At 49.4% G+C, this 14,306-nt stretch overlaps 1 protein-coding gene across 7 annotated transcripts in view; it reads left to right on the top strand.

Moving 5' to 3' along the window:
* BCOR (BCL6 corepressor) overlaps window positions 1-11,857 on the top strand; it is a 73,134-nt gene extending 61,277 nt beyond the window's left edge. For all 7 annotated transcript variants that reach the window (XM_082770808.1, XM_082770810.1, XM_082770809.1 and 4 more), the window contains 5 exons: window positions 2,290-2,456; window positions 8,076-8,221; window positions 9,184-9,261; window positions 9,474-9,624; window positions 10,734-11,857. In XM_082770808.1, coding sequence (XP_082626934.1) covers window positions 2,290-2,456; window positions 8,076-8,221; window positions 9,184-9,261; window positions 9,474-9,624; window positions 10,734-11,028 — 837 coding nt within the window. In that variant the 3' untranslated portion in view covers window positions 11,029-11,857. The remainder of the gene's footprint in view (window positions 1-2,289; window positions 2,457-8,075; window positions 8,222-9,183; window positions 9,262-9,473; window positions 9,625-10,733) is intronic.
* Window positions 11,858-14,306: the final 2,449 nt, after the last annotated feature.

The raw sequence follows: 14,306 nt of genomic DNA, 5'->3' as shown, positions 1-14,306 counted from the left end.
TACATTACAAAAGGCTCGGGTAATGAACGTGATGCAAGAGGAAACATGGGCTGTCTTTGTGCCGCGTGTTGCTTTTTAGTCTGTGCCTGGACTTGGGAACTCCTCCAGTGGGTTTGGGAATAAATCCTGGCTGGAAAGGCAATGAAATCAGGGCAATGCATGGTGTATGGTAGGAGCGGGGAAAAGGTGTTTGTTTCGAGGGGGCTGGATGCCTGCAAAGGTGGGTTCCCGCGGCTTGCACCGATTCTTGTGGCCATTTACGATTTGGCTAACGAGCTGCCGGCTGCAGGAGCAGCGGTGGCCCAGCGCTGGCTGGTGACGTGTGAGCTTGGCTCTTCGGGTTAACCGAGAGCGATTTTCAGACTGCTGGTTGGAGTGGAGCACCTGAACAGGCACTAAATCGCCCCGCGGCAGCCTCACGGCCTTTCTCCAACGTTAGCCAGAGGTGCTCGTGAAACCAAAAGCGTGTTTGTGGCACCACATGTTCCCCTATTGGGCGGCGATGGCTAATTTTTTTTTTTTTGTAAATTGAATAAATCATGTTAAAAAAAGTTAATGAGGCATTTAATTAATTAACAATGTAGAGTTTTATGGTCTTTATGGTTACATTTTGTGGTTAATGACATTCTTCTTATAGCCTCTTAACGTGGAATTGCCCGACAAAATTAGCGTTTTCGGCCGGCGGTAGGTGTTCTGCCCTAGAAGCAGCCTTTGCTTTCCATGAAAATAGACGAAAGGCCTTTTTCCTATTTCGAGCTGCAGAAGCTGTTTTAAATGGCAACTGCGTGCTGAAGGCAGCCCTGAATACGGCCGCCGCTTCTGCTACCGATAGCCGCCCGCTAATTTGCCTCGCGGGGTGGTCTGGATTTGCAGGAAAATTTCTTGCCTCTAGGGTATAATTTCACACCGCCCTTTCTTGCCGGCTTTGGGAAAGCGCGGGGTGAAGAGCGTCCTTCCTGGGCTGCTTTTTGGCTTTTGGGGCGGTGAGAGGGACCACCAGAAGCCGCCGGGTGGCAGAGAAGCACCCCGGGGGCGCGGGATGGGGCGTCAGGGAGGGATGCTCTCGTGCCCGGGACTGCAGCTCGCTGGCTCGCCGCTCTTCTCCTTCGCCTGGTTGGTGAGGGCCTGCTAAAAGAACAGCTTCATGCTGTATCCTGGATACCAGTCCTCGGGTCAGGGATACCGAGAGCACGGCTGATTGCGGGCTTTCCGGTAGATTTGGGAACTGGAGGGATAAATGCGTCGCGCCCGGCGGTGGTTTCATCCTCCTGTTCCGACAAAACAAACGCCCCCCCCCCCCCCCCCTCCACCCCACGCTGTACCCCGTAATTCCTGAGAGCAGCAAATGCAAAATTAATGGCTTAATCTTGCCACGGGGGCTGCCTTGTATGTGCAGCATCACTTAGAGATGCGTGCGTGCACGTTTTGTATTTTTTATTTTGCGTCTGACACAAATCGAGGAAGACTCGCACCATCCCAAATTTTTGGTTGAGTGATGGAGCAGTCATTGTTTCGAGGCCACGCGACAGCGCAGAGCTCTGAGCCCGGCCCGGGCTCTCAACCGTGGTGTATTTGACTGCAAGATGAATTGCGTTAAATTCACATGGCTTCCCACAGCGCCGGGTTAGTTATTGGAACCTGGCGCCTGACTCTGGTTCTGCATGCAGAAAATCAGTGTGGGTGAAAATGGGATTTCCCTGATCTTGATAGAGCTGGGCTTTTTTTGTTTTTTGTTTTGTTTTGTTTGTTTGTTTTCCAGCAGCAAACTGTCCTTTGTGTGTCTTAAATGTGTTTTGTTTCGGATCATGTGCTTTTTCTTTTTAAAAACCGAACTGACGTGGGTCGTGCTGCCGCTGCGCGTGCAGAATCCGGCGCCCAGAAATGCAGATGTCAGAGCAAAAACCTTCCTGCCGCTTTCACGTGTGGAAGCATTGAGAAGCGGCAGCTGGGAGCCCTGCCTGGGAAATCTGCACGTCCCCGGGCTCCTGCGGCGATGGGAAAACCTCTCCGTGGGGCTCGGGGCTCTCGGTGCCGCGCTGCAGCCTTGTCTGCTCCTGACAATCGTGGTGCCTCCTGTACAAACACAGCTTTGAACGCCTTCCCTTTTGTCCTGTTTTTTTTTTTTTTTTTTTGGCTGATCTGTGTCTAAGGGGGTACTTGGGCATGTTGTAGGGAGTCTGTGCTTTGCCTCCTGTCCCCCAGCCCCCCTTTTTCCTTAAAGAAGCCCGTGCAGCAGCTCGGCAGTAACAAATAACTCGATGTATGTTTTTCCTCCTCTCCTATTTCCAGGAAGTGGTTCTGTATTGTTTGGAAAACAAGGTCTGTGATGTAAACCATCGTGACAATGCGGGTTATTGTGCCCTGCATGAGGCCTGTGCCAGAGGCTGGCTGAGCATCGTGCGACATCTCCTCGAGTACGGGGCCGACGTGAACTGCAGCGCGCAGGACGGAACCAGGTGAGTAACGCACGGCACCACGGGGCTGCCACGCGGGGTTTATTTCGGGATGGGATGGCAACGCAGGGAAGTACCCCTTCCCTCTCCCCTCTGTCTCCTCCCCATGTCCCCCCAAACCTGCGTGAAGCCCCCCAGGGGTAACGCTGCCCACCCCGTCGCTGGGACAGGGTGATGTGGGGGGCACATCATTGCTGTGACTCAGCTTCAATGTGAGGTGCTTTTTTTTTTTTTTTTCCCTTGGGAATTTTAACAATTTTTTTTTTTTTTTAAGAGTTTGTGAAATCCCCAGCTGCAGGGCAGGAAGGAATGATACTTGAGCTGCAACCCTATTTGTATGCGCTCCAGGTCCTTTGAGTTGTGCCAAAAGAGTGGTCTTTGCCTTGTTAGTGGTGTTACTTTTAAGAGCACTTCAGGCTTTTACAGTGATCGGGCGTGCAAGTCCTATATGTGCTTGATAAAAATATTGTTTAGCTTAGCTGTTAAACTCTATCTGCGCATTGCATATTTGGGATTGATTTTTTTTTTAAGCAAACGTTGGCTTTTTTTTCTCCTTCACAGAAGGGGTGCTCACAGAATACCAAGCTTGTGGGTTTTCTTTTTTTTTTTTTTTTTTGTTTCTGGATGTAGAAGTTGTGGCTCCCCTCCTTTTTTAAGCTCCTTGTGCATCTCCTAATGGAGTCTTTATCCAATTCCTAAGTCCGTCTTTGACCACCTCTGCGGGGCTGACCTTGGGATAACTTTTCCCCTGAATATGCAGGACTTTGTCCGACCTATTCCTTTTGGGGACAGGTCGCTTTGTATTCCGCCAGGCTCCTGCAGCTTGTTATCTTAAATGGTTTATCGCATTCACTATCACCATCCCAATAGCCAGGGAGGTAAAATCAGCATGACTAAGGGGCTGCCTCTTTTGTTTTTAAGCTCTTTTTTATGCCTTTACTGGGGAGGGGAGGAGACAGGAGAGCAGAAGCTGGGCTGCGGGGCTGCTGTTAAACAAATCCCAAACGATGTTCGCCTCACTCACAGGCATAGCCTAGATAAAAAGCAGCCCCAGAAGCAAGCAGTCCCCGTCACCTGCGAGCACACAGTCCACTTTTGGTTTCGGTTCACAGACAGAGTCGATTTTCCAGGAAGAAACTTGGCTTGTGCACTCTGGAAGGTTGTGGGGAAAATGCACTTTGCGAACAAACATAATAGCGGGCCGATCCTAGATGGCAGTGTCAGGGCTCAGCTTGTGTTCCCCTTTGCTTTCTGGTGGCAGACGTAAATCTTTTTTTTGAAAAGCTGCCCAGCAGACAGTGTGAAACCAAAAAACATCTCAGGTGCAGATGGAGGATGGTAGAGCTGCCCACAGTCTAGCAGGGCGGAGAGCAGAAGCTTCTGTAGGGAGCATGTGAGCAGCGTTGTCCCCTGCCTTTTGTGGGGCCAGACTTGTCCTTCTCCATGGAGAAAGCCCTGGTGTTCCTGAGACAAATCCCATTTTGATCTCGAAGCCTCAGTTTTTGTCCTTCAGCTCTGGGGAGGAAAGAAGTGTCAGTCTTCCTCACCTTTGTTGCTTTTTAAAATTCAAATTCCTGAACGTGTTTCCTCCTTGGAAGGATATTTTTTTTTCAAACCTCGGGTGAACTTATTCAGCGTAGTGTTCAGGCAGCTACGTGGGCCCGTACAGACCAGACCCTGTAACTGCACTCACTGGAGTTGTCAGCGTGTCCTGAAGTTTGGGTCCGGGCTGCTGCCTGCCTGCTGCCTCTGCGTTGACTTTTGGGGGGCTCAAACCATGCTAAGGCAGGAGATACAGGCGCCGTACCTCCCTGCTCTGGGGCTCTGCCTGCAGCCACCGTGTCCCTCAGTCCCCAGGCACAGCGCAGCTGGCCCCAGGGGCTCCGTGCAGCGGGCTTCAGCATTTTTCCCTTTTCTCCCCCATAAACTGCATGCTGCTGGTAGCTTTCTGTCTGCTGAGCCTTGTCGGCAGGCCCTGAATACACAAGCACGCTGCTGCTGAACGAGTGGCCCATCAAAGATTATTGTAGAGCCCAGCGAGATCTTTAAGACCCGTCTCAAAGGTGCTGCAGCCACTAAGGGCCCTTAATCGCCTTACCTATAAATAATAACAGGCCGTGCTTAAGAGGTGACCGCACTGCTTCCCCGACAGGACCCCGCTAAGTGCTGTAGCTCACCACAGCGCTGTAGGGCCAATGCCTGACATCAGGGTGGCTGCTGGCATGTTTGGTCTCCCTTCTTCTCCTCGTTTTTAGCTCTTAATAGCACAGCCACACGCCAGAAACTCGGGCACCTCCGGCCTGCTGGCGAGGCGCTCCCTCGCCTCGGGCACCGCTCGCCCTGCGCAGCCAGCCTCGCCTCATCCTCCTCCCGGCGGCTGATGAGCTCAGCCCTTTTATTTCTGGGGAGGACCGTGCCAAGACGGCTCGCTCTCTTCCTACGTCCTGGTCTTGGCAAGACGATCCCCTCCAGCAGCTAATTGCGTTACGGGAGAGGCAGCCGGTGTGGCCGGCCTCCCGTGACTCCTGCCTCGCCGCTTCTGCCGGGCAGCCTTGCGTGACAGCCCACGGGGAAACAAAAATAAAACCGTGAGAGAGGCACGGTGCTGCCCGCTGACTCTCGAGGGCCTCAGTCTGCAGCATAACAGCCCGTAGGGAAACAAAAATAAAACCGTGAGAGAGACACGGTGCTGCCCGGCGAGTCCCGAGGCCTCTCGCTGCAGCGAGGGAAAATCTTGATGGTGCCTGAAAGGCTGAGAGCAAACTCTGACTGGCCTAAATAGTTTATAATGGTGGTGGTGGAATGATAAACGCCCGGTGAAATGTTTCCCTGACTCTGGTAGCGGTAAAAATAGTAGTAAGGATTCGACAGCACACCAGAGAGGGCTGAGATGCGCGTCTGCTGTAGGATATCGCAGCTCTTGAACGTCCCCAGACCCTTTTGGGGCCTTTCGAAGGGTTTGTTTTAAAAACAAGCTGTGCTACCGTTAACTGTACCATTAGGGACGGGGAATGTTTATTTCCACGATGCTCAGGGCGGAAAAGATTATATGGGCAAAGGAGCCCAGGAGAGGACCCCCCAGGGATCTTTTCCTCACATCTTAGAAAGTTTCCAACTCCAGTAGTCGCTTCTGCATCCTACAGAGAGGGTGGTTAAACTCTGCCAAGACTGAAAAACATTCCCTCCTCCGCCTGCCCTGCTGCGAGAAGCAAACGCAGGTATCCGTGTCTTTGCACAGTCTCGCTCCTGACCTTGCCAAAGGGATGTGCTAGCCAGTTAAATTCTGGTAGCACCCTGTTAATGCCTTTCCCCCCCTGCCTTATCTGTGGGGAATCTCTCTTTTCCCCCCTCCCCAGCAGCACTTTCTTTCCTTCCTTCTATTTATCGTTCTTCCTCCTTCCACAGGGCTTTACTGCGCCTTTCCTTCCCCTTGCCTTTGTAAAATCCCCTCTTGTGCCCGGGTCGGGATCCCGCAGCTCTGTGGGACGGGGCTGCCTGCCCCCCTGCAGCACCCCGCTGGCCCGGGTGAGCTGTGCAGTGGGGAGGGGGGCTCCCCTCCCAGGGCTTTTCTCTTTAATAAACTCGGCCGGGTGTCATTAAATCGAGTGAAACACTGGGCAGCGATTTAGATGCTGTTTTTAATAAGTTAAGGGATCATCTTGAATTCATTACTGCTTCAAAAGCCACTTAGGTAAGTCAGTTAAAACAAACAAACAAACAAACAAACAAAAAAAAAAACAAAAAAAACAAACCAAAACAAAAAAAAACAAACAAGAAAACCCACAAACCAATAAACCCACAATCCTCCCGCCCACCCCCCGACAAAACCAGAAAATCCTAATTCTGAAATAAAATGGAAAACAGCTCCCAGTTCCAGGCTGCAGGAACGTGAGCAGGGGACAGAAGGCGTCCTCGGTGCTTGGAGGCAGCCGTCACCCTCGCCTCTTCCCTGCACCCCCCTGTCTGGCTTTGGAGGCGTGCTGGGGGGCTGCGGGGTGGCACGAATTGGGTTGAGGGCTGCAGACAGCGGCGTGGGATTGCTGCTTATTCGCTGTGGTGGTGTGCAGGGGATAAGCCCCCTCTCTGCAGGGAAGGAGCTGCGCTCTCCGGGTGCAGCTCCATGTGTCAGTGCAGCCTGTGCGGGTTAAAAACAGAGCTGCACGCAGCTTTCCAGCAAGATGGGAGCAAGCACGAGTGCTTCATGTGTCACAGATGTTAATCGCCCTAAATCACAGCCCCCTTGCAGTGAACACACCTGGAACACGCTGCTTTTTAAGGGATCTCACAGCCCTCCTCCCACCAGCGACAGACGGGGAAGCAGCGGCACCCCTTCCTCTTCTCCCTCCTCATCACCCCAACCCTTTGCCGTTCAGATCTGCCTCTGCTCTCTCCTCAGCTCCGTGGGCACCAGCCCGTGCCCAAAAAGCGGTCACGTAGCGGGGACGTTGCTGCAGGTGGCAGGGGGCTCCACGGGGGGGTCAGGCCTGGGTGCCAGCCAAGGCGCTTGGCAGGGTGGCACACAGCTGAAGCTCCCAGGCTCGTTGTCTTGTAATGCAATTCAGCAAGTTTTGCAGGGAGGCAGCGTGCGATCCTAGCTGAAGCCCTTCCTTATCTCTCTCGCCTTTCAACACGTCTGCTGGAGAGCTTAAAAGTCTTGCGGGGGGCAGCGGTGCTTCTTCTTGGCAGCCCGAGGGAAGAGGAGCGTAGCGCCCAGCTGAATAGCCGCGGCTGCTCGCCTCGCCCTGGGTGTTCAGATCCCTGCTCGTAGCCATCCAGGGGGAAAATGGGGTTTTAACACCTCTTCATTAGTCGGGGGGGGGGGGGTGAGGTGTCCTGCTGCCAGACAACTCCCTGTTACGTGTAGCACATTTTAAAGGCAAAAGTTAATGCAATTTGTCATCAGGAACTCTAACCAGGAATTGCAGGCACGTGTATTGATGAGCAATCCTTACGTCGCCTCACCAAATCTATGCCCGAGCTTGTATGGATTGTTGATGCCACATACAATGCCTGACTTCTGCGTGGACTAACCTTGAAATGCCACGTTTTTATTTTCACCGAGCAGAGCGGTTGAATTGTACTGCAAATACATTCACACGCGCTGTTTAAAGAGGACACAGCTCCTAAGTTTAATTCCTAGCAAATTTTCATAACTTATTTGCGTGTACATAATTTAGAAGCTTTGGGTAACTGATGTACGTGCTTGCCCAGAGGCAGGCTGAATGAGCCCGTACTGCACAACATGCTGTTAAATTGGCAGAGATTTGGAACGGTAGAGTGACTTGCAGCAGAATTATGTTTGTGAGGCTTCACACAAACTCCTGCTTTCTGGTACAGGGGTGTAATTATTTTACTGGCCCTCGAAATATGTACGGCAATGAATGGATGTAACAGAAATGCCTGCCCCGAGCAGTCTGACTGTGAAAAGACGGGAGGGGAGGGAGGGAGTGATGTGCGAGTAAAACCAACAATGAGACGATTGACAGCTGTATTAATAGTGTTACTCGCTATAAATAACTTTGGTCTGAAATCAGAAGTTTCTTTCTGAACACATTTACATAATGCTTGAGTCAAAGTGTAATATCGTGATCTTTTTTTTTTTTTTCTTTTTCTTTTTCCTAGACCAATCCACGACGCGGTAGAAAACGATCACTTGGAAATTGTCCGCCTCTTACTGTCTTATGGTGCTGACCCAACGCTCGCGACGTACTCCGGGAGGACCATTGTGAAAATGACCCACAGCGAGCTGATGGAGACCTTCCTCACAGGTGTGTGGCCTCGTCCCACAGGGCTCTGCTGGTCGTGGGGTGATATTTCCCAGCCCCAAAAAGCCCTGCTGGGATTGCTCCTCGCAAAGGAGCCTTGGAGAAGGCTTAGGGAGCTTCTTCCTTGTGTGCAAAAGCACAGCCACGGTTCCTGACGCCTTGCTTTCTGTCATGTAGTGCTTTTTGCAAGTTCTGCCTCATTTTTATATCTGAAATGTGGTAAAACTGTGTTAAATGCTCAATCTCTTTAAACTTTGTCCATGTTCTAACATACTTAGTTTTTCCCCCTGTTAGTTTTGAATAGACACTAGCATCCCCTACTACCTTCACCTCTGGAAGTGTTTGTAATCCTCACAGTCAATGAGTTTTAAGTGCTCGCCCATGCATCAGAATAAAGAATGCATAAGTGTATCAGGACTCCAGTAAAGTCCACTGTCCTAGGCTTATTGGTGTCTTGAATCCCAGTATCTGTTCACCAACTCAACTATCAAATCTCCCAAACTACATCTGTAGAAAACACTCGTATCTTCCCAACACATCCGTGCAGAAAAACCTTTTCCATCAGTTTCATCACGGGCCCTGCTTCATCCCCGAGCTGGTGTCGGGAGTAGCTGCAGGCTGCAAAGCGTGGCACATCCTGCGTTTCGCAGGAACAAAGTGCTGCCGCTGTCAGTTACTGAGGCTCGAGGTCGGGGCCGTCCCCGTCAGACCCGGGGTGATTATGTGATGTGATGGGCCGTGATTTTGTGTGGCGGGAGAAGGGATGCAGGGGAGGAGCGCGTGCCAGGCATATTTGCGAGGATGGCACGTGCACGTTTTTCGTGTGCATCTGTACTACACTGTGGGTGTTTTGGGTGGAAGGCATGAAGTATGCACGGTGAGACTCCGTATGACACACGGTCTGCTAAACTTGCCAGCTTTTTGTTCTCATCAGTGTGTTTTTGTTGTTGTTTTTTCCTCTCCAGAGTATTTAACTGACCTGCAGGGTCGAAGTGTTGATGACCCTGGTTTGTACTGGGATTTCTATGGCAGCTCTGTGTGCGGTGAGCAAATGTTACCCTTTTTTTTTTCTTTGCATGTGGAGACTTTCAAAACACGCAGCATGTGGGGGTGGGGGCTGGCTTGTTTTTGCGGTGGAGGAAGTTAGGAAGGAAGCAAACTGATTTTATTTACAGATTATATTATTGGAAGAAAAAGCAGGACCTGCAACGGTCTCATAAACGCTGACCTGGCCTTTTTATTTGATTTTATTTAGATCCGAAAGATGAATCTGGATTCGACATCTTGGCAAACCCCCCTGGCCCAGGTGATGAAGATGAAGATGGCTTTAGCGACGTGTTTGAATTTGAGTTTTCGGATGAACTTCCCTTGCCCTGTTACAACATCCAAGTGTGTCTCTCTCAGGGGTAAGAACAAGTACAGGTTTTGGGGTGAAAGTAGCTGAAACGACCTGCTTGGGACGACAGCAGTTTGTATCTGTGGGAAGTGTGTTTACGTTATCTAACGTGAGTGAGATGGCAATGCCAGAACTGCTGGGCTTTTCTGAAATAAGATAACAGAGGGCAAAAGGGGGAAGAGCTGCCTTGAGGGGGCTCTGTCTGGAGTGCTGTGCTCCGTGGCAGACTGAATGATGTTTGAGCACAGAGTCCTTCCCTCATCCCAGCCAGACACCTTGGTATAAAAACATCCCCAAACACAAGTGCTTCTGGCACTTTAATTTGGCTATGATGCTGGAAAGGTGTTCTTAATTTTATTTAACAGGCATTTCTGTTGTGCTGAACGGACGTGCTTTTGTAGGTGACAAAACCACACCATTAATGCTGTTCTAGATGCTGCAGCAAAACTGGTTCAAACCCCAAATCGGATCAAACAAATAAACACCTTACGGAAGATACTATGATAATAATAAGCAAAGACCTGAAACGTTTGATTCTATATTGTATTGAAGATATAAATTAGCTTAGTAAACAGCTACTGTTTGTCATTTGCACCAGTTTTGATGACAGCTGTGGGAAAAAAACAGTTTTAAATACTAATCATGCAGGAGGGCAGGTTTTAGCATATCCTCATCATTTGCGTGATTGATGTAGCGCAGGTTTTCTGAAATGGACAATTGGAAAGGTTAAATTAAAGAATTGTCTTCTTAATCTGAAAAACAACCCTCTGATGACTTATATTTAATGCTGGTACCTGCCGAAGTCCGAGATGCTGAAATTTAGGTTATAACTGCTGGCCATCTCCTGATTTGCTGTGTGATAGTCAGGCTCAGCTTGATGAAGCTTTAGACATCGGTGTGGCAGCTGGCACATGCGTGCACTCACAAGCCCTGTTTTTTTGGGTTTCAGTGTTTGTATCTGCAGTGTTTGAGCCCCTGGGCAATGCCCTTGGTGTCGAGGGGGTCATTTGTGTGGGGCAGGCAAGAGGGCTCTGTCACACGGTGGTGGGGTAGTGGAGGGTCGAGGAGCCCATGGCTTAATGTCAGTTATTGCAGCCTTTTTCTCCTTCACCTCCCCAGACCGCGAAACTGGCTCTTGCTCTCCGATGTGGTAAAGAGGCTAAAAATGTCATCTCGCATCTTCCGCTGCAACTTCCCCAATCTGGAAGTCGCCACCATCACAGAGGCAGAGTTTTACAAACAGACTTCTCTCAGCCAGTTGCTCACTTGTGCTACGGACCTGGAAGCGTTTAACCCAGAAAGCAAAGAGCTGTTGGACTTGGTAGAGTTTACAAGCGAACTCAAGACTTTGCTGGGCTCCTCGCTTCACTGGTTGCACCCACACAAGGACCCTCCCTTCGACATCCTTTGCTGAACCATCAGGCCGTTTAATGTACAGTACTATATACAGTTACTTCTTTATGTATATGTGTTCAAATGCAATTGTTTCTGTAAAGAAAGGACACTATTAAATATGAAAATATCTTTCCTTTATATAAGAGATCTGAATTCCAGTTGGATGGATTTTGGAAGAATTTTTTTTTAACTTCAATCAGTTTTTACAAAATTGTTATATAATGTTTCTTTAAATGCACACAGGCTTTGGGATAAGTTTGTTATTACTTGGAACACATTTTTTTTTTAGAGAATACACCCACACATTGACTTTGTTTCATACAAAGCACTGATTACACAGAACATACTTTTTATAGGTGATGTGATCAAAGTCATGTGGCTTGTTTGGGAGATAGGATTTTGGGAAGGCACTTGGTGATATTATTTTTGTTTTTTTGTTTACAGAATTACCTGCTTTGGCCAGGTAAGCACTATTGAATATAATTCAATAGTTTGTAATATAAATTAAACCATATCCATACACATCAACTAATTGTAAGAACTTTTATATCCTAATTTAAAAGCTGTGAAATTTAGTTTTCACACATCAAACCGGATTGTTTATATATGTTTAAACATTTTATGCTCTTTATTTAAAGAAGACGTTGAACTATTTTTTCTGTACCTTGTAAAATATTGAAAAACTAACATATGTTGAAGTTGCTTGAAACTGTACATAAACTAAATTTTCTGAATTGTGTGTTTATGTTTGAGATCTGTGTTTTAACTTTGTAAGTAAATCTCCTGCCTTTGTATTTATATTTTACAAAAATTTTCTTAAAGGCAATAAAACTGTTGAGAAATGAAGATGCTAAAGTGACTCCTGTTAATTCCGTGCATGACTGTGAAATGAGCTCGGACTTATTAATGTGTATGAAAGGAGGCTCTGCACACATCTCCTGCAGCAGAGCAGATCAGAGCTGGCACAGGTGCTGGAGAGCGAGCGGTTCGTGAATCTGAGGTGGAATCTACACTGGCTTTCTAAATTCAAGGTTACAAGAAAACATTGGGAGCCCTTTATGGGACAGAGGCTTAAAAGCAGTATTCACAATACTTTCTGCATCACCATTCAGTTAAAGAATTGTGAATAGGTTCAATTATTTTTCCTCCTTTGTCGTCTTTTAAAGTTAAATTGACTGAATTTTCTTTTCAGTGGTGTCTGCAGAGGGGAGGAAAATAGTACAAGGGTAAATGCTTTAGTTTTAATACAAAGCATTAAGGCTATGAGCACACTTCGGGGTACCCAAAGGGAGAATTTGTCAGGGAACGGAACCACACTGTTACGCAGCTCTGGAATGTGTACCCAAGAGGCTGGACTCCCTGGGTTTGGTCAGGCCCCTTCTTAAGGGTCTGGGTCTACCTTTTCCCTTTCAGAAAGAAATTCCTGCTGTGAACCCAAATCTGAGTTTTGTTTTGGGCCTGTTTTTAAATGTGATGTGTCCTGTGATAGCCAACTGTTTCAGCTGAGAGGTCTAAATTGCAGAGCTCTTCTGATGATGGCCAAGATACCCACCAAAAGGGTTTTCAGCAGAGCACCTGGACCATCTGAGAAAAACATCTGAGAAAATCATCTGAGAAGTTTCTGTGTCCATGGAGCTCAGAGGTTTTGATGGCTCAACACTACTGCTGCTGTTTAATTTTTTGCTCTTGGCGGAGCTTAAGAAAGACTGTGAAAGACCCTCACACTGAAGCTGAGGGGGAATGACACCTTGGTCATGAAGGTGTGTCAGAGGAAAAGACGCAGAGCTGATGCTTCTCATTGGTGTGTTTGCCACCTAGTTTTTTGCCAAATATTTGTGCTGTGATGCTTACAGTGGGACTGCTGCTGTCTGCGAGGTGATGCTGTGCTTGAGACAAGAGGTACGAGAGGACAACCGTGTGCTGGTGGCACCTGAAGGCCTGTTTTGCCCGTGGGGCAGGGAGTTTGTAGTACTTTCACAACCACCACCATCTTCCTCCAGACTTCGGATACAGGTGATACCATCTCTCGTATGGCTTACAGGCACGCCCCAGGTTTCCTTTTAAGCCTGTGGTCCATCACTGAATGCCCGTGGCCAACCTCCAGCTTTGCAAGGAACCGAAATAGAGGCATCCCTGCTCTCTAGTGCTGACTGCTTTTGCTCCGTGATTTTACTGGAAAAGGAGACGAGGAAAAAATCAAGGTAAGGGAGGAAGTTAAAAGCAATTGCTGCTGCCACATTTATCTGATCATGATGGTTGGAGCCGAGCACAGGCTGGCCTTGTAGCGCTTCCAGGGGTGCATGGCAGGCACCTCGCTTCTCCCCATGCCCTGCAGGCCCACAGGAGATGGGTGCAGCTTCCTCTTTTGGCTGGCGTCTCCTCGGATGATCCTGAGCATGTGCTCCCCAAACATCTTCGCTTAGTCAGCTCTGCACACTCTCCGACGGCTCTCCCGGTACAGTTGGGCCTCCTCCATGCTGGCACTTGCCTCCGTACTCAAATACAGCAACAGCCGCACGCCGCTGTCATGCTGGCACGTCTGCACTCTAAAAATAGGGGGGTACCAGGGGGCACCTGACCACAGTGCTGTCCCTTGATGTAACGGGACTGTTTTATCTTCAGGGGTGTGCTTTTTTAGAAGGACTTGGCTGTATCGGGGTGCTCGGGAGAGCAGAGACTTGGTGGTGGGCGTAGGAGGCTGGTGTGGCTGGCCCTGCTCTGGGCGCTCTGGGGGGGCTGCCACCAGAGGTGCTTGCTGTGTGGGGGATTTGCAGGAGGCAAGCCCTGGAGATGGTGGTCCTGTGGAGAGGAGAGGTGGTGATATTACCTGCAGGGAGCTAGCTCTGTGATGGCATGGGGAGGCCAGGGAGTTACCAGGTCTGGATACATCCTGCGCAGTGGCCAAGGCAGGGACATACCAGCTCTAAGCAGCATGCTAGGGCAGGGCTGGGAGGGGCTGATGTTTGTCATTTTGGCTGCTGGACTCATACGGCTTTCCTTCCCAGTGCTTTCCCAGGCACCCTCTGTGTGGCCCGAAAGTAGGCAGCACTGGCAGCTAAGGGCTGGAGGTGTTTGGAGCTTGCTCGTACCTGGTGCTTGTGCCCTCTGTGGAGCAATTCCCCAAAGGCAAAGCCCAGGTGCCTGCCAGAAGCCCGACCCAACCTCTAGGTTGATCACAGGAACACAGGAGCAGAACAGAAATTGCCTCAAAGCTGCTCCCAGGGTTCAGGCTCACCCTGTGAATCAAAGAGTTGGTAGCTGGCTCCCCCCTTTATTTCTGTTCTAAATGCTGACCCC

This window comes from Aythya marila (genome assembly GCF_965140915.1).
Source record: "Aythya marila genome assembly, chromosome: 1".
Classification (NCBI taxonomy): Eukaryota; Metazoa; Chordata; class Aves; order Anseriformes; family Anatidae; genus Aythya; species Aythya marila.
The sequence above is the reverse complement of the archived record's forward strand: the minus strand, read 5'-3'. Positions and strand labels throughout refer to the sequence as shown.